This window comes from Pezoporus flaviventris, unplaced genomic scaffold (assembly GCF_033815535.1).
Source record: "Pezoporus flaviventris isolate CSIRO_AGI_PZ_B2104156 unplaced genomic scaffold, CSIRO_AGI_Pfla_v1 ptg000029l, whole genome shotgun sequence".
Taxonomy (NCBI): Eukaryota; Metazoa; Chordata; class Aves; order Psittaciformes; family Psittacidae; genus Pezoporus; species Pezoporus flaviventris.
This window is the reverse complement of record NW_026892577.1, coordinates 5,106,422-5,131,067: the sequence shown is the minus strand read 5'-3', so window position 1 is coordinate 5,131,067 and position 24,646 is coordinate 5,106,422. Positions and strand designations below refer to the sequence as shown.

The 24,646-nt window shown below is 41.4% G+C and overlaps 1 protein-coding gene across 11 annotated transcripts in view; it reads right to left on the bottom strand.

Annotated features, from left to right (window-relative positions):
- The window catches only part of ABLIM1 (actin binding LIM protein 1), a 191,962-nt gene that overhangs the window by 59,436 nt on the left and 107,880 nt on the right, over positions 1 to 24,646 (bottom strand). For all 11 annotated transcript variants that reach the window (XM_061458691.1, XM_061458689.1, XM_061458687.1 and 8 more), the window contains exons 5-6: positions 11,763 to 11,889; positions 10,532 to 10,625 (exon numbers count right to left, since the gene is read on the bottom strand). In XM_061458691.1, coding sequence (XP_061314675.1) covers positions 10,532 to 10,625; positions 11,763 to 11,889 — 221 coding nt within the window. The remainder of the gene's footprint in view (positions 1 to 10,531; positions 10,626 to 11,762; positions 11,890 to 24,646) is intronic.

Sequence of the window (24,646 nt, the reverse complement as noted above, 5' to 3'; positions counted from 1 at the left end):
AGTAAGTGATTAAGTTTGAAATAAAGACAACCAATAAGAAAGCTGAAGCTACCAAAGAAATAACTGTGAACAGTAAGCTCAAGGCAATAGGAGTCTTTATTAAAGCATGATGGGGAAAAAATAAGAAAGAAAACTGATCACGGTTGAGGCAAAAATCCCTTGTTAGCTGCAGACAAAAAATGATGAAAGATGGCACAGACAAGGCAGGAGTATTCAGGAGGTGTATCTTTTCGGTCTGTATTTAACAATGCTGAAAGACAGATTTTTCCTGTTTGATCCTGTTTATTGAGCAAGGCTTTTTGAACTGTTTGCCATGAGTCAACATTTACAAATGAGGAGATTTGAATAATTTGGACTCAAGAGTCTTAAGAAAACTGTGGCTAGGCAGTTCTCTGCCAGATGGATGTGTTAGCAGGAGAGGCTCTGCTGAGCCAGGTACCTCTGAGATGACTTCCTTCTACTCACAGCATGAGGTACCTCTATTTCTGGCCAAGACAGGAACATAAAATCCTTCCTGGTAAACTTGGGGATGACTCAAAGACAAGGTTTGCTTAAGCTACCTAAACCCAACAAGTATAAGTCTAACACAATAAGCTGCAAATCAAGGAAGCAGAGCCCTGTGAGACTGAGGGCTGTGTTGTGGGCAACAGCAACTGAGAGAAGTGGTTTGAGATCATCATTAATAACACCCTAGAAAATGCTCTCAGCGTAGCTGAAAGGGCTGGCTCTTCTGATCATTCAGAACATAAAAGAAAAGCAGAAAATACCTTTTGACTACAGATACGGCAACATCACCATTAGAACACTGACGAGTCCATACATGTGGATTTACAGAATAGAATCCAGTGGAGAACCACCAAAGCAACATGAGCCTTCAGCTGTGAACCTGAAGGTCAAGTCATTACTCAAAGAGAGGTTACAGAGATGAGTAGTTCACAATGGACAGGTGATTAAAAGCCACTGAAAAAACTATGACATCTAAAAGTTACAGTTAGACAAATTTAACCTCAAAATAAGGTAAAGTTTCTAAAGAATAAAGGTAATTTAAGCAGCAAAAAAGAAAATCTTTGGCCTTATAATCACTCTGCAGTCTTCATGACGAGGCAGGATAATTTCCCAAAGGATAAGCTTTCATTTGGCTTTGAGGGAAAAGCTCTGTGATACTTGAATAAAGGTCAAGCAAGATGATCTTAGCAGTTCCTCTGATCTTAAAATCCATTCCAGTGGGCCTTACATCTAGAGAAACTTTTACACATGCATTAGCCTGCTCCTAGTGTGCACAGGTCTGGACCAAACCAGCAGAGTAATTACAGTCAAAGTCAAAGGTTACACTGGAAAAGTTTCCAATGGAGTTAAATAAGTTCACTGAGACCTTGGCTAAGCAGCAAAGTTCCTGGTGTAGCAGGGGCTCTGCTGCTAGAAGGGAGCTTTTGTTGATGTGGCTTGTGGTTCAGAGAGACAGCTCAAGTGCAAGGCCAGGAGACATTCTGGGGTTGGGTGTGCTCCATCAGCACCAGAACTGATACACACCCAGAGTCTAGCTCTGCAATGGGGCACTAAGTATGGGAAAAGTATGGGAGAAAACAGGTCAGTGTAGCGCCAGGCAAAATTCATGTTGACCTATTCAGTGGGCAAGTGCAAACCACCTTGTTAACAATGAATCAGATGAGAGTTTGGGAGATGAAGCAACTCACCTTGGATCAAAATGCATGCTTGAAACAGAGCCAAGCAGAGAACTCAAATTCTCGGACTCCCAGCCCTGCCAGACCTCCTTGCTGCAAGCCACTAGATCCAAATAACTGTAGCTGAGTTTCTTGTTCATCTAACACAAAACTGCCTTTCCAGTTTTCTGTCAGAAAGGTGTTTCAGGAACTGTGCAACCTTTGGCATGCAATTTAGCAAAGGCTGGTCTCCATCCTGCTGTCTGCATTCAGTTCAGAGGGAGTGTCCCAAGGACAACAGAGAAATTAAAGTTGCAAAGGGTAAAGGATGAGGAAAGAAACCAAGCATGTGGTCAGACACAGGTCATTTATGGAAAACAACCAGAGAATATAAACCAAAGGTAGCCTGTAACAACCAAAGCAAGACATGAAGCACTCAATTAATCCTAACATGTTCCTGGTAGACTCACAGATTGTTCTAATAGGAAAACACCTTAAGAGTGAATTGAGCAGGGCGTATCTTTCTCTTACTGAGTAGAGTCTGCTCTTGTAGCAAACTGATCCTAAATGTCATGCCATCTGACTACTCTGATCCAACAGTGCTTTAAAAAGTCCAAAGAAGAGGTTTTATCCTTTATTAACCCATATAGAATTATGGGCCTGGATTTAACTACATCCAGGCATTTCTCAGGAATTCCAGTTTTGTAGTTCTGGCTGAAGTGTTATACTAAACTTCAAATGGAAAAATCAGAGGCCATCAAGGTAACCTTCTCTGTTTGTGCAGTGAAATTATTGTCTCTTTTTCAAGTAGAGTAACTTTGAATAAACCTCAGACCACCAACATGGCCTCTGCTAAAAGCAGAGCTTTTTATTTCTGGCTGAAGTCCATTTTTTTGTCATATTTCTCAGTTTTCTCATTGCTGATACATGTGATTTTCAATTATAGATGCAAAACTATGCAAGCATATCTCTGAGTCCTAGCTGGCACAACATCATATAGGAGTGCATTTGTCAGAGCCAAAAGACAGGGATTTGACTCCATATGAAATCCAGATTTCTAGTTACTACTGGAACTCTTCATTAGGGACTGTAGTGATAGGACAAGGGGTAACGGGTTAAAACATAAACAGGGGAAGTTCAGATTGGATATAAGGAGGAAATTCTTTCCTGTTAGGATGGTGAGGCACTGGAATAGGTTGCCCAGGAGTATGTGAATGCTCCATCCCTGGCAGTGCTCAAGACCAGGTTGGACGAGGCCTTGGGTCATATGCTTTAGTGTGAGGTGTCCCTGCCCATGGCAGGGGAGTTGGAACTAGATGATTTTAAGGTCCTTTCCAACCCTAACTATTGTATGATTCTATGATTCTAACTATGACAACAAAATAACCATGATACGATATTACTATGGTGCTGAACAGTAAAGAGGTGATGGACGTAACGTAGAAGAGGATACCTAACATCACTTGCTGCCATCCAGTATCCAACTGAGCACAGGGTCTCCATGACTGTTGTCTTAACAGCAGCAAAATAGTTCAAGGATGCTGCTAAGTCTGCTTCAAGTTTTTAACTCAGTTCTTATTCTCTTTGTTGCTAGGAAAAGAACATTTTCCAGCCAAGATGCAACTACTTTACAGAATTCAAAGCAACAGCAGATCCATCTGTACGCACAACAAACCTCTCTCTCCAAATCCTACATGTAAATGTCAATTTCTTAACATTTAAACTCATACTCAAATGATTTATGTCAGAGACCTCTGCAAACCACAAAATGTCCCAAGCTTGTTTCAGACAGTTTAAATGGCAGAGTATACACTGCTTTGTGATGAAAAGGTGCATCTCTTGCTGTGTGCTATTTGTCCCTCTTACAAAGAAAATGGCTTGTAATAAATGTGATACATCCCAGGTATCTAACAGAGAACTGTTAGACCTGTATGATCTAGTGCAGCTTGGGCATGTAATTAAGATCTACACATTCAGTGCTCCAGGTGGTCATTTTAAACATTTAATCATCCACAAAAAAACTCTTGTGTATCACATTTCCTCACCTGTAAAGCACCTGCTCAGTAAAGGCAGGTGTTAATTCTGTGGACTTCACAATCCCTAGAGATTCCAGGCATATCTTTTGGGTTTGTTTTGTTTCCTTTCATTTTGTGTACCCAGGAAAGCACCCTGTCACAGCAGACAAAGGACTGGGGACATCCTCACAGAGCGAGCACTGAGCACAATAGCCGGATGGCTGGAGCCTGTTACAAACAGGTGACAGCCACAGACCTGCCCAAACAGGCTCTTCTCCACTCCTCGAGTTTCAGACATGTTATTGCTGCATTCTTCCTAACAACGACTTTTTATGGGGGACAGTTCTCAGTCCTACCCTGCTCTTTCAGAAGTCAGGAGCAAACTCTCCACTGATAGGACTTAAAAATGAAAGATGACAATCCTGCAAAATATTTTATCCATTTCACTGTTATATTTCACCATTTTATCCATTTTTCATTGTCATTTCAGTCCAGGGGACAGAAAAAGTAACAGGCAGAAATAACTGTGTTGTTACACAGTGCATGCTCACTGCCCTATCGCTACATCCCAGCTGACAGTGGCACTGTGACACTGGAGGACCTTGTGTTTTCAGGGTAAGTACTTCAGCGCAGGGACCGTTATTAATTGTATATCTCTGCTGGGGGTGATTGTAGCAGGCAGCACTACCACAAACAAAGGTTTAAAAGATGAACAGAAGCAGCAATGGGAGCTATGAAATGTAAACAGAGTATTGTATTTTCCCTAAAGCAGACTGCTCCAAGGGGAGAACAAGATGTGTTCTGCAGTGATAGCCATGCAATTGAATTCTTAATACAGCTACATAACAAGAAAAATAAAGTCACCTAGGTAAGTTACCCTTCTAGTAAAACCTGGTATGTGTTACGTGTACCTCTAAGACATGAAAAAGCTACTTGTTTTAAGTATCTGTTATGTGTTACTGGAATACATGCAATGACCATGTATCACAAAGGCTGCTGTAAACTTTATATTAATAAATACCTCTCCTGAAATGTCATTTTGAAGACTTCTAACCAGGCTGCTAAAGTTTTTCAGTAATATTTGGTGCAAGAAACACACTAGAGAATATTTAACTAAATCGACAGATTCTGTGCTAGGAAATGCACATTCTAATCAATGACACTGTACTCACGAAAGCAATTTCAACACATAAGCCCTATTTTTATAAGCACCTGCAAGATTTCACAGATCCCTTTGTGACAATAAGGAAGCTTTAATTGGTTGGTTTTTTCAAACCACTTGTTACAACTTGCTCTTCTCATTCACCATCCCTGTGTTCTCTTAACATTCCTCCCTTTCCTATTGATGTTCAAATTGACCAGAGGACCGTTTCCAAACGGCTGCTGAGAAGTTAATGCCTTGTGATTCCGCTGCCATAGCAACTGAACTTCTGTTGGGGCTCTGACAACTTCTGATACTCTTTTGTCATCTTTATATGTGAAGTCTTTCCCAACTACAAATATCCCTCTTGCCAAATTCAATCGGGGGGGTGGGGAAGGGAGAAGATTACCAAAATTCTGCTCGGAAAGAGTTTTACACGAAGCAAGTTGGGTTATTTTCCTGGAAGAATATTTGGGTTTGACCCTGTGCAAGGTGCAATTGCACTGGGCAATTACACCAGCATAGTTTTCATCAGGGAAAGGTAGTGTAAGTAAAATCTACGATGTTACCCAGCTACATAGACAACCTGTCTAAAGCATTTACCCATATCTTGAGTTATTATTAAACCTTTCATTTCCCCATTTTTATGCAAACCAACCCCACATTAGGGGAAAAAAAAAAACCTCAAAAATATCAGCGTTCTACATTAACTGATAAAACACATTTCTCAGCAAAAAGACAGGGAAATGGGAAACATACTCTAATCTTATTTCTATGCAACAAATCTCCAGAAGTGATCAAGAGAGCCCACAAACTATATCAAGAATCATTTGAGATAAAGGATTGCATTGTTCCTCCACACATAAGCAATCAGTTGCAATCAGAAACTGCCCAAGCTCTGTGCCATTCTCTTCTCTTCCTAGCAGTTTAAAAGTATGTTAGCTGTGCTCTCTTTACCTAAACCACAGAATGACACACAGACTTTTAGAATACTCCTTCTAGTGCTCAGGAACAAAAGTACAAATACCCTATTAAAATACCACTAGCAAACTATTTGGTCACATCACAAAGTGCATCCCCTCTCCCCACAAAATCAAGCTATGACCCGTTCCAGTTCAGATCTAGTTTCACAGGAAGGGCTTTACCTTCTGATCCTAATTCTTCAGTCTAAGTCCATTCCCTTCTTAACTCTGTGGGCGGTCTCCCTCCACCTCCGTTCCGATTCGGAGCCGTAACAGAAGCGATGCGCAGAGGGCTCCTGCTCTCAGCGATGCAGCTCCTGCCACTGCACCCAGCGCTGCGCCTTGCTCCTCTGCTCTGCTCGCATTGCCCTGCACACACCCACCACAACAAGGAAATAATCCTCCCTGCACGTTAAACCCACTCCGCAGGGACTCAGCCAACCCATTCTGCAAAAGGAAAAGGGGGAAGAACACCAGCCCAAGCAGAGGCAGGACCATTTCTCATCACTCGTGTGTCATTATTTGATGTTGATACAACTTGGAACATTTTTCCCTTGGGGAGAGGCATCTGCTGAGTACGAAATTAGTGCTCTCTTTCTCTGGACCTTATTAAATATTACTTCCACCGCTTCTGAAGAATTTATACAGCCTCCTGGGTAATAGTCTAGTTTTGTCAGAAACATTTAGTTACACTGAGATTGTTATCCTAGTCTAATTTAGGTTAATGCAGGCAGAGTGCTGGAGTCACTTATTATAGACTAGTTAGGGTTGGAAAGGACCTTAAGATCATCTAGTTCCACCCCCCCTGCCATGGGCAGGGATGCCTGACTTCTCCCACTTGTATCCCTTTATTCTATTTGAGCATTTTGGGTGCTATCATGCTTCAGACACACTCTATGCGCAGTTGATGAATTTACAGTGGGCCCTGTCCACTGACCCTTGTCTGATCTCTCAACAGGCATTTTCCATAATCAAAACGGTCCTGTGGTGTGTATAGACCTGTCTAAAAGGACAAGTGATCACAGCACGTGCTTCTGCTTTTTCTTGTCGTTCACCTGGGACATTCAGGAAACATGCTCATGTTTTCTCATTTATTGTAACAGCAGTAAAATGAAACACAAACAGAGCAGACCGCAGAACTAACAAAGCAGGCTCTAAACTCCAGTGCTGCTTCTCATTTGATGGGTAGCCTTTCCCCTGCATTTTTATGGAGTATGAAGATGACAATGATGGTGTGAACTAGGAGATACTGCTTGAGAGCAAAGTCTCCCCAACCTGCAAAACACCCAAACAATAGTTGGTGCCATGAAAACAGAAGGGTAATATACTCTTTAGGGATATTTCTTTACCACAGCTTTACCATGCCACCAAAATAATTTGGAGCCATCATAAGTGCTTGTTCAATTCACTAATTGCTTCATTCATGAAAGTGTCTAAAAGCTTACATCACTTCAACCTGTATTAGCAGTACAGGTTGCATCATTAAATCCAGTCAGTTGCATGTTTTGTTCGTACTTCCTGCTTAATGACTATGGAAACAGGCTTGCTGATTATTTCATTCAGCAGAAGAATATATGTTAGCCTTTCATTTAACATTTCTGAATGGAATTGAAATAAACCTCTGCTTGTTTTAAGAGATTCTCTACATGGTTCCTCAGTCTATAAGGTGTACTGCTTTAAGAACACAGGACAAGAAACATGAGTATAACTGAAGTACCTAATGAACTCTGTACTGCATGGATCTTTGCAGAGAAAGGCAATGTTTTCATGGGAGCTATAAGCCTACATCTCCTTAAATAAATTACTTAAACAGGTAGGCTACCAAGTTCCCCTGAAAGTCAATCAACTGAAGCATTTGAAGACAAATACTCACATGAACAAAGTTGCTTAAATGGGTAAGTGCTGGCAGAAGGCACATGCTTGAACAACATAAACAGGCTTTGCTTGAATAAATCACTTATAGTTCGTATGGGAACCAGCAATGTTGTTCTGTCACCTCTTTGTTATTCATTTATTTAGAACAAATTCATTCACATGAAAAGTATCAGTAGAAACTTCTCCTAACGCCTCACAGCACAGGCTTTTAGCTCTGAAAACAATACTTGAAGAACCTCACAGGCTGTTCTGCTCACCTTCTTTGCCTTTTAAACACAGACACGGTCTCCTTACGCAACCATAGCAGCTTTTGCTGTTTGTGCTTTCACCCTCATAATTATTGTTATTTCTTTCTAACTTCAGAAGTCAAGGTGTCTCAGAACTGACATCTTTCAGAGCTGTTGCACCACAGAGGAGACACCCTAAACTTCTGGCACATTAAAGTAACACTACCTACAAGTACTAAACCTCCTTCCCATTAAATAGCGCATCTTAAGTTACTCCTCCTTAAAATCAGGGAAAGCTCAGCATAAATTACAATACCAAATCCACATTTAGGACTTGACCTTGCAGGCTGAAGTCAAGGGAGCCTTCTGGTGCCCTGGCATTTCCCTTTTCAGGTCCATCTGTTGAAATGGCATTAGGCCACTGCTTACAAGGTGGGGTGCAAGTTTCAACAGTGCGCACAGGAGATGATCACAGGGCAGGCAGCAGACCCTTGGAACAGGAACTCGAGCTATGCACAGCCAGGAGTAATCACACAATGGCCATTTATTTCCAAATTAATAAGAAGCAAGTAGTGTTTTAAAAATCAATGGGTAGAGTAGCAGGATGGTTGAGGGATTTGATATATACATCTCCATCTCTAGATGACGAGATCAAATCCTGTTCATATCAGTAAGAGCCAAAAAAAAGTGAAAATTGAAAGACCTGATTCTTATTCTTGGGCTTTCTGTGTGATTTCATGCAAAATATCCACCTCTTTCTGCCCTGATGTCTTCCTTCTGCAAAACTCAAAGAATACCACATAGAAGTTTTGTAAGAGACTTTAGATAAGCAAAGGATACATGGATACAATCAGGATTCACTATTCTCTGAAGTCAATGGAAAGTTCTCGTTGACAGAGTTAAGCCCTGGAGGATTACTTATATAGTGTGTGATAGCCACATTAGACAAAAATTACTTAGGCCAGCATCTTTCAGACAGTACAATATGTGCTAAAGTTTACTTATATTTGTGGAGTTACACATTTGTACACAGAAATTTGCAGGATTAGGATCTGATGGGCATCTTTCAACAGGCAAGCCTTGAAGCTATGAAAACAGTAGCTTAGTGGAAAGTCTATGTGAAAGTCCCCACTTTTACTATGCCATTACTGCCTGATAAAAAAAAAAAAAAAATGTTTTTTACCACTTGTTGGTGATTTTTCATAAATAAAGATGCCTTTCTGCTGGAGAAAGCCAAGGAAGAACACTGATCTCTGTTGCCTTGACAACATTGCCTGAAATGATGTGTTAAAGTACCCAGTATGCTCAAGACAGTTGCGATATCTATTTCATATTGGATACGTACCACATTTATTGTGTTGGCATGCACTCATCTATCATCTGTGACTGTGTGCCAAATAATACATGAGAAATATCTGAGCTGACTTAAATGCACATGATATTTTTCTTACATATTTTCATGGCTATTGGAAGTTGTTTGATCCATGGCCTAGAAAAATGAGCATTCTACCATGATATGTGGGCATTAGCAAAGTAAGTACTGTTTAATGCATTTCTCAACTGAGCAGAGGGATGAGAGAGTCCATCCTCTCAAGGCTTGAATCTCAGAGTTTGAACTCAAACCTTGGCCTTTCTGACAGGCTATGCAGAGTGTGCCTACCACGTGCACAGCTGAGCTGCTTCTGAGATGAAGACTCACTATATAAGTAGTTCTACAGGCTTCAGCAGTTTGGTCTTAGATATTGAGAACTACTGCTGCCATCTACTGTATTATCATGGGTTGTGCCCTGATAATCAATGAAAGCCACAAATACTGAAGGAAGATTTCTACTTCTACCCAGAACTTAGTACGCTTTATTTCCATGTATTGATAAGATCATTCAATCACTAAAGCTGGAACCAAGCTATACAGCCCACCCCTAGACCTGAGCTCAAAGCTTAAGTTCTTTCCGTAGAACAGAGTTTGCTACAGGGATGAGAGGTACCAGTTTTGCTTCTCGTATCTCAGTGATGGTGTGACAAGGAAGGTTCCCTGCATTTTTGCCCTTTAAACGTTTCAATGATGACCCAGAGGGATCCATGCATTGTTCAAGGATTCCAGTTCAAAGGGAACTGGAATCCATCACAGCCATGGGAGATGGAGATCAGTGCTAACAACAGAAAATACACATCTCTAAAAAGATTTGGCCAGTTTCAGTGAGAACACTGAGAACTCCAACTAAAAGTCGACAAAAGAGATAGTTCTGATGGTTTCTGCCTTCTTGTTTCTGAATGTATAATTTACCTCGCTAGCACATTTTTCTCTCTCTCTCTCTCACAGGTGTTTCCAGTACCCAACTTACCTCTATAAATACATCAAATTGACACAGAATAAACAGTGCAATAGATTTTGCACATCCCCATTAAAACAGAACCACAGGAAACACAGATTCATAGAAACTAGTGCAATTAATTCCCCATCACATACTTTTCCTGATGACTGCAAAGCTAAAATGTTGAAAGTATTTCCAAAAATTCAGCAACTTTACTCTAAAATCAGCAAAAAAAAAACCCCACCCTTTACTAAGAGAAGTTTTATATTCTCTGCAGTTGCATGAAGACATAATGTTACATGGCCCAGGTCTTCAACTCTAGTTTCTGAAATACCTACCTCTAGGACTTTCCCGGTAATGAACTGGTGACATGCTTCGCATTTGACTCCAAAAAGAACTTGATAGTCCTTTTCGCAATAAGGAGCACCATCTCTGAAACAGGAAATCCACAAATTACAAACCTCCTTTTAAGAAAGAGGTTACAGCATGACTTACACTCTTCCTTTGTCTTCCGTCTGGAGCTCCTGCACACAGCGATAGGCAAATGGGAAAGAATTCAAGGGAAGTATTTTGTAAGAGAAGGGAAAAGCCCCACCATATTCTCATTAGCGCCTCTTAGAATTATTCCTTAAATTTCTGTCAAGGAAAGGCATCCAGTACAAACCACTGAAGTAGATCTCATTTTTTAGAGCAGACTCTACAGGTGGTGCAGTTTTAGGGAGTTTGTCCATGAGGACGAGAGGAGATCACAGTCTTTATTATAGGCAGGTAGTTTTTGTCCACATCAGCAACAAAATCTTTGGTAGTCTGTGAGAGTATAAGCAGTTATAAGCAGCAGGTGTAAAGTTATGTTGGTTTTCAGTATGAACAAAGAACATAAAGTAAAAGTGGAAACATTGGTCAGCTTAGGAGGATTTCTCTTTTGAGAAATTACAGATGCTACCTTTTATTAATGTTATTCACCCCTTAATGACAGGTTTGTGAAACACATTTTCCTTATTTCCTTTCTTTGTTACATGTTTGAAGGGGGTGACAGAGACTGTATCTTCATTCCCTCTATTTTTTCATTACACTACTTTTCCCTATTCTTTTCCTCTACACTTCCTTCTGCTCAAACCCCTTCTCATTACCTTTGTATATGGAGACGAGAAGCGCAGTGTCAGGTCAATCACATCACATTTACTCTATTCTCTAGCAAACGCAAGCAATGGACAAGTTTCTACTTTTTTTCCTCAAAAATCACATTTTGGAAAGCAAAATGGCAGAAAAAGTTGCATTTGGCTAAGACAGAAAACACATGCAGGAATTCACCTAATCCTTTATGGGAGCATGGAGATATATCCCCTTCCATACTGGTATTAAATACAGACTACAATGATTAAACACCACCTTTCAGTTGCATGTCTCAGTTTCATTTCCCAACTCAGCTCTCACTGGGAACAAAGGTTCTGGTGTATGTGTAAGGGTGGTGAGACCTGGATTTTGACAGGTGAACTTTGCTGCCAGCTCTTCTCCGTTAGCAACAAGAACTCATGCCAAGAGTGAAGAAGAGACACAAAGGTTACTTACTTGCTGATGTATTCCCCGGTTAGGACCTTCCCGCAGGCCTTGCACTTAAAGCACCCCAGGTGCCACTGCTTATCCAGAGCTAGCAATGCTTGGCCATTTTTTATGTCTCTTCCACAGCCAGCACAATCTGCAAACAAACAAACGAAAGCATTTGTTGTCAGTTACTTGGTTCATTAACCCTCATCAGCCACTGCAACACTTGATAACCAAAGGGGACCATTACACAGCAAAGCAAAGGTGCAGCTTCCTTTCCTCAAACACTTCCCAGGTCCTGTACAAAGATTCAATTATCATCTATAATATATGCCAACTAGATAGTTACGCCTATAATAGACACATAGTAGAAGAGGGAAAGTAACTCTTCTGTTTTTCATGCTGTTTATGATTCAAAGACTGCCAGGCAAGACAGAGCTACAGAAACCATCACTGCAAAAAGCTCCTGTCTTCTAAAGCAATCAGTGCTATTTCTCGGGTTGCTTTTAGCAAGATCTTGCCTGCTTGCACGAAGCCAAGAAGACCTGAGCGAGCACCATCAAGATGCTGCACTTCCCCATTGGGTGGCAGCAGAGCCCAACGTCTCTCCCGGCTCTGGGCGGTGGCACACCACAGCCGGGAACAGGGATACAGACTATTTCAGGGAGGACCAAAGGCAACGGTGACAGCAGTGTAGGTTGCATGACAGGGCACGTTGTCTTCCACATGCAGCTGTGGGCAACTGGTTCGCATGGTCTCTAATCGGCATAAGGACTCCCACTCAGGGATTTTAGTACTGCCTTGGCAGTCGATACTTTTCACTGCGGTTCTGAAAGGCTCTTTAATGGCAGAATGCAAACCTGAAGCCAGGAGCACTGAATGTCCTCTGTCTCAGAGGATGCCGCATTATCTCGTGTCACATCAGAGATCTTCGGCTCAGCCCCAAGCTCTCATGCCTCTCTATTCAAACATAAAATACTTCAAGAGATTTCCTGGTAAGGGGCAATTGAGCACACGGTAAGATCTGAAGAGACTGATGTGGCAGACAGCACTGAGCTGCAAGGGTTGTGCTACAGCTTCTGTGCCCAGCCTCAGGGGACAGAGGGACTGAGGGAAGGCCTGGAAGACCAGTGAAGCAGAAAGGAATGCCCATCAGCTGAGGCACACAGGAAAACCACAGAGGAGACAGCCTGGAACAAAGGATTTTCTGTATTTTATTATCCTCAAACTGGGTGTTCCTTTAGTGAACGTAACATCCTCTCCACATGCCTGATACACCAACAAATAGGGACAAAAGGAGACCAACAGGATCAGAGTGATCTGAACAGTTAAAGCCTGGCTGCACTGACTGAACAGGTACAGCCTGAAACCCTTCATCACCTCATGGGTTCAGAGCCCAGGAAGCACCACACCTTGCAGAAGGGTAATCCCAGGTTTATTGTCACAACTGACAATGAGAGGAGAGTCACTCCTTTAGACACTAAAGGACCTGACTTTTGTTTGATGCATAATGAGCAAAAAAAAGCCCCAAATACATGCTGTGCATTCCGGCATTCCAGGTCACCATTTGCAGCAGGTCCCTCCTTCCGTCAGTGGTGTTGCTCTCAAAGCACTGTGGTATCTTGTGATAAAATGCAAGTCACAGACTGTTAACACAACTTGGACTTGAAAAGCAACCCCAAGATGTCCTAAGACCAGGGTTTTATTCTGGAGGACAAATGTTACAAACTGAAATCATGAAATGACAAGCACTGATGCCATGTAATAAATCCCTCTGCTCTTCTGTGACAGTTCAAGGCTCCGTGCCACGCTGTAATAACAGCAAAGGCTGGAACAGGTCACCAAGGAAGGCCCTGGAATTTCCAGCATAGGGCTGAGGAGGGGACAAGCAAGCATCTGCCAGGATAGCTATGGTATGCTGATCTTGCCTTTGGTTTTAGGAGGATACTGTATAATATCTTGAGGTCCCTTCCAGCCGTTGTTTTCTTATGCTAAACCTAAAAACATGCGATTTGCCTTCTGATTGTGACACTAAATGGAATCCTTCCTTCAGTCTCAGTGAGTGCTGAACTGCAGTTTTAATCAGCACCCATTTCCCAGTTTCCTAGCACTACTGCTTCTCCCTAGTGTGCCAGCTTCCACATTCCTGACCTGGGGTCCTGTCAAACTGTGATGCATTCCCTTTTACACTAATCCCTTGAAAAATCTGCTACACTTTCCATGCTTTTTCTCAGCTGTATCCAAGAAGCTGAAATTTCTGATACGGAACCAAGAAAGGATTCTTAAAGGGCTTAATTTTGATTCTGAGTTCTGAAGCAGTGAGAACAGAAACACTGCCTTACACAAATGGTCCACCTAGTCAAGTATCTCTATATTGATCTGTTCCAAAGCCAGTTACATGGAGGAAGTAGGGAACCATTGCTTCTTTGTAAGCCAAAGGTGACGTAGCCACACTTACTCTTCTCTTCATGTGCGATACAAGAGCTTGATAACATGCTTTTGTTATTTTATAGCAACAATAACATTTAATTACTCTTTCTGGGTTCCTTGAAGTGCTTTGCAAGAATAAATTAACATCATTATTTCCATTCTGCTAGTATCAGATTCATCAAATGTCAGGAATCAAAGTAAACTAACATCCCAGTACTGTCTTATTAGGCTGAGATGGCTTTTAACTAAACCTGATTTTAACTCTGGCAAAACTGTTGGGCATAGAGATGAAAAGCTAGCAATTATCATTATGTCCTAAAATAGAAAGCAAATAGGGCTAGGCTGGGCTAAGAAAAGACCATTTGTTCATCCAAACTTTACAAATAAAAGCCATTTATGATCTCAGGCCTGCATGAGGCACATTAAAGCCTTTGGCTGAATGTCATCTGCACACAGCATATGCAGGCAGGATCTCGGTATCCCACTAAACATGACGTGCATCAGCCTAACCTGCAACCAGAACATGCTGCAATTAAAAGGGCCATAAGGTAAGACCAGTGGTTCACAACCCCATGCCAGAGCAGCACCCACCATGGTTCTCTCTGGCTTCATACCAGAGCCTAACAAACTGCACACCTTGACCTTGAGCTTCCTTGTGCTTTGCTTTCGTCATTTAACCCGGGTTCTTGCCTCCTCCCATTCCTTGCACATCCATGCATTCAGCTGTGCCAAGATCAGGAGGAGGAGGAAAGCGCAGTGTACTGGTTAAAAAGCAGAGTGAGCAGTACTGCTCCCATATGCAGTTATGAGCTAAAGAAAAGCATACCACAAAAGACACTATATGGAAATGCATTTGAGCTGAAGGAAGACTTAAGACTAGACATTCAATAGCACTGATTCTCATAAGAAATGGGAAGTGACACATGTTCATATATGTTGTGTCCATGCCCAGAATCTTCAGCTGTATGACAGCTGTTTCTCAATATAAGCACTGCACTATGACTTCAGAAAGACCAAATCAGAAGGTGGCTATCCAGGAATATCAAGAAAAGAATGTATTCCCCCAAAATCAATCCTAAGTAGGGAACAAAAACAATTGTACCTGAGAGCAGTGGACATATAGTTACCCAAATCCTGGTCTCCCTGGGCTGCCTGTGATGCCAGCAGCTGCAATCTCCCTAAGCAACGTCCACTTGCTCAGACATTGTGCATGAAAATTGAATTTGATCTCTCTCATAACAGCATTCCCTGACAGCAGCATTTTTTAGCCAAGCAAAAGCTTCTCCCCTGATTCCCTGCCAGAGATGCTGCACATACCTGTTCTCTCTTTCACATAGTCTGGCTAGGCCTGCTGAGTCTGAAGATATATCTTAACATATTTAATCTACAGCTCTGGAATAAAATAGGGTGTCATATTTGATATGTCCAGATACAAAAGCAAATGCCAATGCCCGGACAAAAGGGCTGTGATGTGGAGTCAGCCATCCCAAAAGCATGGAGAAGTGGGGGGACAGGGCAAGGGAAAGTATCACAGCACTGTAATATTACACACGATTAAGACTTCTCCCCAAGGCCCCTTAAGCAGCCTCACTGAAAGATGCAGGCTGGCTGAGCTGCCACCCATGACACCTTGCTTGCAAAGATAAGATGAGAAAATGTGCTTCCTTTTTTAGCATCTGCATCACCCCAGACATCCAGGAGTGAAGCATCCTGCACAGCAACCCACTCGTCACTGCCTAAATTAAGCTGGATTTTCTCCCTCTGCCTCCCTCCCCTGCTGTAAGCCAATAGCAGAGAGCTCTGAGCACAGCTCAGGTGGGCTCTGCATTAACCCTAAGCACACTGCATGTGACTTTACCCTCTCTCATTTGGATTGCTTTGAACCTTTACTAGTAAATATAGACCTTTATCTCACATTGTCTGCTCACCCCACAGAACTTGTGAAAGGGAAATCATCTCATCATCTACCTGCTTTTGTGTTAATGAATGTGGCCATGCAAAGTCACAGGCAGGAGCACACCAACACTGCTCCACGCAGGCTTAGCTCTGCTCACATAGCTAGTAGCAGCCTGACTTTCTGATGTCACCAGAGAATTCCTTTCAAGGCTGATGGCCATTTGTAGCACATGTCTAGATAACGTCTAATGCTGCCACAACCCCAAGTCACAGCAGTAACACCCTTGTTACACCCCTTTTATTGCTGTTCTCCTCCCTATAAAACACAGATACATCAGTTTTATAAAGACAACAGCAGCAGGCTTCTGCCCTGAAACAGGTAAAGCAGAGCAGAATGATGGTGGTTGTTATTATTTATCTTTTAAAAGAAACAAACACAAGTTTTTCTCTTCATCAGGGACTGCAGTGATAGGACAAGGGGTAATGGGTTCAAATTAAAACATGGGAAGTTCAGGTTGGATATAAGGAGGAAATTCTTTACTGTGAGGGTGGTGAGGCACTGGAATGGGTTGCCCAGGGAAACTGTGAATGCTCCATCCCTGGTGGTGTTCAAGGCCAGGCTGGACAGAGCCTTGGGTGACATGGTTTAGTGTGAGGTGTCCCTGCGCATGGCAGGGGGTTGGAACTGGATGATCTTAAGGTCCTTTCCAACCCAAACCATTCTATGATTCTGTAAGTTTTCACTAGCCTTACACAGAACTACATTGTCAAACACAGCTGGAAGATGTACAGCGATTTGGGAACTGAGAAAGGGGCAAATATCACTGGAATCAAGGTCAAGAAATCTAACTATAACTAACTCTTAGCTACCTCAAAAAACAACTTACATCCCAATAATTCTTCTGTGGCAATTTGAAGGTTGCACAATTACAATTTCTCATATTGTCAGGAAGACCAGAGCTTTTCCTCAGTCACCCTTTAACCACAGATCAGGCCATGACTTTCGAAGCCTTGTTTTAAGATTAAAAGTTTTGATGGTATCACACAGACTTTTCCAGATCATCCAGACATTTCTAAAGCTAAAAATACAAACTCATTTTGTCTGTTGACTGTATGATAAATGCTTTCAATGTTTAAAGCATAACAGTTTGATCACTAGGGCAGTGATGAGTTCTGGAAGTCAGAGGACATACAATATTTGGCATTTTACATCCAGGATTTAGAACTGAGTATGTAACTCAAGAAATCAGCTGCCAGACCCTTCCTCTTTGCCACTGCAAGTATGGGAAACCTCTCTCAGAACAAAACACACTACTGCCCTTTCCCCAGAGGCAAAACAGAGCCATGTGGGCAGCCCTGTGCGCCTCAAGGGTAACAATAAGAGGCTGGGCGCATACAATGGAGGGAAATAAATTTCCCATGGGAAGCAGAGTATAGCTTTGACAGTGTATTATAAATGGCAAGTTGGGGGAAAGTGATATTTTAAAAACAAATATATAAGGAATTTCATTTTGGTTCATTAAATATGGAAAGAAATCACAATGGCCTGAACTGGCATTCCTTGCTTGCAACACAGGTCCCAGTTAACCATCCCTGAGTGCCTCACATCGACTTGCCTTTTTAAGAAAGAGATCAATATACACCTTGGATGTATTACTGTAAATAGCTCTTTCATCATCTGATGCAATTTAAAGTGCTGTGGAGAGATGGAGGCTGTTCCCCACTCCACTTTGTTAATATGATACTCTTTTATCAAAGGAGTTTTTATTTCCCCCTCTGTATTGATGTAAGCACCATTAGTCTTCTGCACAGGAAAAGGAAACTCTATTTCCCTTCTTCCCCCATCTCCTTTCCAAACGAGGCCAAACTAATCAACCTTTACACCTTATTCCTGAAAAATGACCCTCCAAGTAATATACCACCAAGTTAGCTTTTGTAATACCAGCCTCAGTCCCTCCTTCAACCCAACTGAAAGGGTGAACAAGACAGAAGGAAGAAAGAGCTACAATCTATCTATGAGTTTTTAACTTTCCTGTAAAGAAGTACTTTTCTTTTCCAGCTTAGCAACCCCAGAGTCACAGCTGTAAAACTGGGACAAAAGCTGAAGGATAAATCACAGCCATCTAATCTGAGGCTAATCTTTACTCTGTTATTTCTTTTACCTTACTTCAGTACTAAGATAGTTCCAGCTGAAATACAAATTCACCAACCCACGGTATCCCAAGTGAATAGCTCAGTTAGCAAACCAGCCTCACTGTTTAATACCCAGCTCATGGACAGCACATTGTGTCTCTTCATCTGCAAACTATTTTGGGTAATTTACAATTGTTGCTCACAGAAAACAAGCAATTCCAACAGTTGGGTGCAACCTCCAATAATAGACTGAAATGTACAGCAACTTTTAAGAAGGTTTTTATGCCCTGATAACCCATGGCAAACTAAGGCTTAGGTAACAACTAATCACTCACTAAGTGACCTCTGATTCCTGACCTGGCAGGCCTTCTGAACATGACAATTCCCAGATACTCTTATCTCTGGGGATCTCCTCCTATAGTTGTTTTCAAAGCCAGTGATACCTCCTCATACCCATTTACTGAGCAATTCTTTGCACTTCCCCCAGAACCATCTTTGGAATTCCTGTTGATATAGTACTCCTCCAGTAAAAGCTAAGGAGACAGACATGTTTTGATTTCCAAGTTCAAACTGGGGTTAAGCTTAGAGAATGTACTTGTATAGTCTATCCACAATTGTTTCTGCTCAATTTACATGTAACAAAGAGCATGCAAAAGAAAGAGGCAAACAAAACACCTTTCTGGAAAACAGTAATTCTTGCGAAGGAACATTTTCTGATAGAAAATTCACAGACCTGAGACTTCCTGCCCTGCCACAACTATATTCTCAATACATTCGCTGCTCTGTCTCCATCACCTAAAAGCTACACCTCCAGAGAAGGATCTAAGGCAATTTATAGAGCTGCAGTGAAAATACCAGGCCTTGTAAAATATGAAATAGCTTATGTAAATGAAGACTACTCAAGCAATTTAGCCATTGTTATGAAACATAAGCGAGGACTAAAATTAATCCAAGAAAGCAATTCAAAGGATGAAAATGCCTCAAAAAATGGCAAACATTCTTCAAAAGAATAAATCTTCTTAGAGGAATCAGAAGAATGGGCCAGTGGAAGGATTTATCAAGGGAAAAACCGCATATTCTTAGTCATAATCTAACAGCTTTTGCCAGAAAGGAACAGTGCTTGGATGTGCATCGTATCACTGGATTTTGCATCATGTCGTGCATGCATCTTCCAGCATGTGGTGATCCAAAGTAAATGGTTTTATAAGCTACAGACCCTTGACAAATCAGCACTTAAAAATACATTATAATGCATTTACTTTCTTCATGGGTCCAGCAGATTTCAGGCAGTTTCTGAAATTAAAACACATCTACAATGCTATTTTATACATTCTAATTGTCAATTTCCATTCAAACAGAGCTTGACATAAACCATGAGCAAAAAATAGCCATTAGGGAAAAGTATGGACATTAAAGAATATGATGAATGTACGGCAGAGCTGTATTAGTTTAAGTAAATGTGTACAGAGATAGAATATCCTCATGGTTTTCAATTAGCCTTTTATAATTAAAAACCTAATGTAAAACAAGGCTAAAATTAGTTATTCTAATAAAAGTTTCCTGGGGTCTTAGGTAGCACATCATTAAAAATCAGTGATTTAAATGACAGTGTTTGAAATAAATCCACAGTGATGTCTGTGATACATCTTTATTCTACAGTAAAAACCAGGCTTGAGTGTTACCAAGAGTGTATTTGTGTATTTAGCAGACAAACCAAGAATTATGAAATGGGAAAAGCTTTGTCTTGCAGCACACAAAAAATATTAAACCCTTCAGGTTTGAAATTTTACACAGGATTTTCAAAATTAAATTTTAAAAACGCATGTTCAAACCCCAAATTGCTGTGCCAAAGTTCCCCAGGGCATTCAATGACATATATGGATACTGGGAGCATGTATCATTTAAGGCAAAATTGGGCTCAGTGTCTTACACTGAAATCCTAGCTACATCTTTGCCAAGTATTTGCACAATACCCATATAGAATATACCATATAGCTTTCACACGCAGTGAAATCTAATTCACTAATATAATTATAGGATATTTCCTCAGAATGAGCTTAAATCATGTGTTGGATGTTGCTTAATACCCTTTAAAGCCAAAAATCACTGCAGACTGCTTGCTTACAAGCAGCCAGCCAACTCTCTCCCTTCATGTTTTAAGTCCTCCCTATGGACTTGAAGGAGTTTTCAGACAGCTCGGGAAGAACTGATAAAGAACAAAACAATGAAAGCTGAGTCAAATGCGGCTGAACAGCTACAAAGCTGCAGACTTTTCACAAGAACTATGATTAAAAGGAATTCTGTCTTCATTTTACCCACTCAGCTCATTCCTAATGTTGAATTTGTGATGCCTTTAAATCAGTTCAGACCTTCTTTCTGAATGCTGGCAACAATCACCTATATCTTTATCTAACAAAAGGACAGTTATGTCCTGACTATAAAACTGCATTAAGAATTAGAGAACCTTTAAAGGAGGACTGCAAAGTAAATCTGGTGCTTCTCTGTTCTGATGCTTCATTGTTTCAACAACAGCCTCACGTTCCTCCCACTTCCTGGGCAGTGAGGCAAAAGATGATTGCCATTTTTTCCTTCCCACCTTTTCCAACAGGTTAAGTATGTTGGCTCTGCTCTACCTCAGCATTACCAGAGACCTTGCTGGAAGTTTTGAATCTTTACTGGGAGCTTCACTGACTGCATCTAATTTAAGAGATAAGGCTATTGAATAATTAACAAAGATATCTCTCTCCCACAAGTTCATTAAGCATTAAGCTTATTATTTGTATCACAATAGAGCCGAGATCCCCAATTGAGAGCCAGGATCCAACCCTGTTCAGCTCTGTACTGATAGGCATGAAAGCATTTGTCCTAGAGAACTTACATTCTTTGAATGAGAACATAATGTGCAAACCAGACAAGGACAAGCATACAAAACAGGATTGTGAAACCTCCACGTGGATGCCGTCTGGTCAGGGAGCAGCTGCACCACAGATTATTTATGCACATGAAACATTGAAAAACCCTGATCCACCTCTTGGCTCTACTGTAATGCTCATAACACACAGGAGAGACCGCTACAAAGAAAAGGGAGTTGGAATATCTTGCCTGTGATTCTTTCCAAACAGCATCATCACCGCATATCTTGGCATATGTAGGACACAAGCCTCTATTGCACTGAAGAAAAGGAAAATGCTATGTCTCCGCCATAGTTTCAAATGAAGATGATTTTTTCAAGTGAAAGCTCTTGCTAGGCGATTGCAATGCTTCAGTTTCTTCGGGATAAGGAGCTTTTCTCCTATCTAGAAATCCCACTTTTCATTTGAAACACAATTTCCTAATTAGTTCATGCACATCACTAAAGTGATCCAACCTGTCAGCAAAAAGGTAACCAGAAATAACTAAAGCTTCACAGACAAGGAACCAGCAGACAAAGGGCTCAACCTCAGGTAAAGAAATAATGTAATACTCTTCTCATTGAAATGCTTTACCATGGAAATAGTGAAATAGAATGCCTAAGGGAAAAACCTCTGTTTGAGGAAGAGAGAAATGTATTAAACTATGTTCAAAGACGGGTAGTCTCTTCAGAACTTCAAAGATGACCCCGGAGCCAGAAGGCTGCTGGTTGGAATTCCATCAGCACACTGCCTCATACCCAGAGTGTGGGGGATCCCTGCCCCATCCCTGGCAGTGCTCAAGGCCAGGTTGGACAGGGCTTGGAGCAACGTGCTCTAGTGGAAGGTGTCCCTGCCCACAGCAGGGGGTTGGAACTGGATGAGCTTTAAGGTCCCTTCCAACTCAAACTATTCTGTGACTCTATGATCTCTCTACAGCTGATCTGCTCCCAGCTGTACTTTTCATTTCTCTTGTGCATTCAAGAAGAAATGCAAGCCAGTGTGGCACTTTTTATAAATGAAGCTAAACTAAAACTAGGGATTTTTACATTCAAATGCTTGCATCAGTTCACTCGTCAGGTGCCTCGGTAAGAATTCACTGATAGAATGTTCTAATGGAGAAGAATCAAAGAAGGGCTGCATTAAAAGGAGTGTGACCAGCAGGTCAAAGGAGGTGATCCTGCCCCTCTACTCTGCTCTTGTGAGAGCTCACCTGGAGTATTGTGTGCAGTTCTGGTGTCCTCAACATAAAAAGGACATGGAACTGTTGGAACAAGTCCAGAGGAGGGCCATGAGGATGATCAGGGGACTGGAGCACCTCCCGTATGAAGACGGGCTGAGAAACTTGGGGTTGTTCAGCCTGGAGAAGAGAAGGCTGCATGGAGACCTCATAGCAGCCTTCCAGTATCTGAAGGGGGCCTATAGGGATGCTGGGGAGGGACTCTTCATTAGGGACTGTAGTGATAGAACAAGGGGTAACGGGTTAAAATTTAAACAGGGGAAGTTTAGATTGGATATAAGAAGGAAATTCTTTCCTGTTAGGGTGGTGAGGCACTAGAATAGGTTGCCCAGGGAGGTTGTGAATGCTCCATCCCTGGCAATGTTCAAGACCAGCTTGGATGAGGCCTTGGGTGATATGATTTAGCATAAGGTGTCCCTGCCCACAGCAGGGGGGTTGGAACTAGATGATCTTAAGGTCCTTTCCAACCCTAACTATTCTATGATTCTAAGATAAGCCTGTTAATGTGGCCAATCTACTTGCCTCTGCTTCTCACACTAATGCTAATAGAAATCCAGAGAGTGTGTATCCTCTACTGAGGATACTGAGTCACTAACTCAGCCAGTGGAATAAAACAGGCTGAGATGCTGTGGGCTGGAAAGACATAATGATCACACTACTCTTTCAAAGGCACCTAATCCTAACATGGATGAAGAATAAGGACTTACACTTTAGGTTCTAGAATTTCTCCTTTTAAAAGTTAAAATCACACAAATTTTCCTTGGCAGAATCCTGAAAAAAATGGAATAGCCAAGCCATCAACATCACACTTATAGTCAGCATTGTCTAGTTGTCCCCTGCTTCTGTGCTGCTCTACATCTGTCCCAGTCACTTTGCTTTACAGATCACATCTCATTTATCAACCTGTCATACAAAATAAAACAGTAACAAAACCAAACACCACTCATTTGATTTGTTTACAAAGGTATTTACAGATATTTGGTGTTAGATTTCCTGCTGAATGAAAGAAAATCTCAAAGCTTGTGCACTGTGTACATCAAGCAGAGCCTAAGGAACAGGGTTGACTAAATCATGAATTATGAGTACTTTACAGCATCTGTATATTGAAAAATATTGTCTTAGAAAATTAGAATAAAGAAGTCACTGAAATGGCTCCTCAAGAAAATAGCTATTATTATTCCAGGCAATACATGTGCAGTGGAAGAAGCAGATTATTAGTATAAAGATAAATAAGTACCATGGACCCGGCTGCTATTATTTACTGTAAGGGTGGTGATGCACTGGAATGGGTTGCCCAGGTAAGCTGTGAATGCTCCATCCCTGGCGGTGTTCAAGGCCAGGTTGGACAGAGCCTTGGGTGACATGGTTTAGTGTGAGGTGTCCCTGCCCATAGCAGGGGGGGTGGAACTGGAATCTTAAGGTCCTTTCCAACCCAAACCATTCTGTGATTCTGATTAAATGAAAAAGTAAAGTTAATTATTCAGTATTCTTCCTTCTGATCCTCACTGGTGTGCACTACACAAGAGTGTAACATTCCAGATGTTAACCCCTGTATTTAGAGGCATTTGATTTCCCTTGAAACCATCCAAGAAAAGCTTGGGTGTCAATAAGCCTTTTATTTATGTGAAGTAACAGACAACAGAAAACAGCATGTCAACTTTAATGCAGACATCCTAGTGGATGGAAGGCTTCCTTTTACATTACATAAGCCAAACAAACCTGACAGACTTTCAGTCTACTGAATTTTCCTCACTTTCTCTGTTTTAAGGAAAGCTTCCTCCAGTAATTTACTTGGAAGCAATGAGGGGAAAGTGACAGCAATATAGGATATAAAATAGACGCATTGCATGGATAAGGTTCTGTTCCAAAATCATGTATATTAACAAAAATAATACTTTCAAAAAACAGCAAAGCATTAGAAAAAAAAAAGATGTGCGCGATTCAGCAGCAGGAGAAATGCGGAAGCAATGTCGAGCAGCTTACACTAAGTAAGATTTACTCTTCAGTGCCAGCAAGAAAGGCTTCTCCGTATCTAAGTCAACTACTGCACAAAGCTAAAGCAGCAGCTGGTGTAACTTTGAAGACAAGAGGACACTTCATTAGCATCCTTTCAATGGAGCTTATAAACACACACTGTTCTCACTTTTTCTTTGTTTGTTTTGGAGAGTTCTGCTCTAAAGTGACCAGAAACTCTATACTGTATCTTTCTACAAGTCTTTGCCAGTAAAAATAACTGTAGCAGGTATTTGTGGATATTGAAGCAGTGCACTCTGAACTGTTAAGAGTAGGAGCTCTCTTGCTGTGTGTACCAGTAAGGCAGTTTG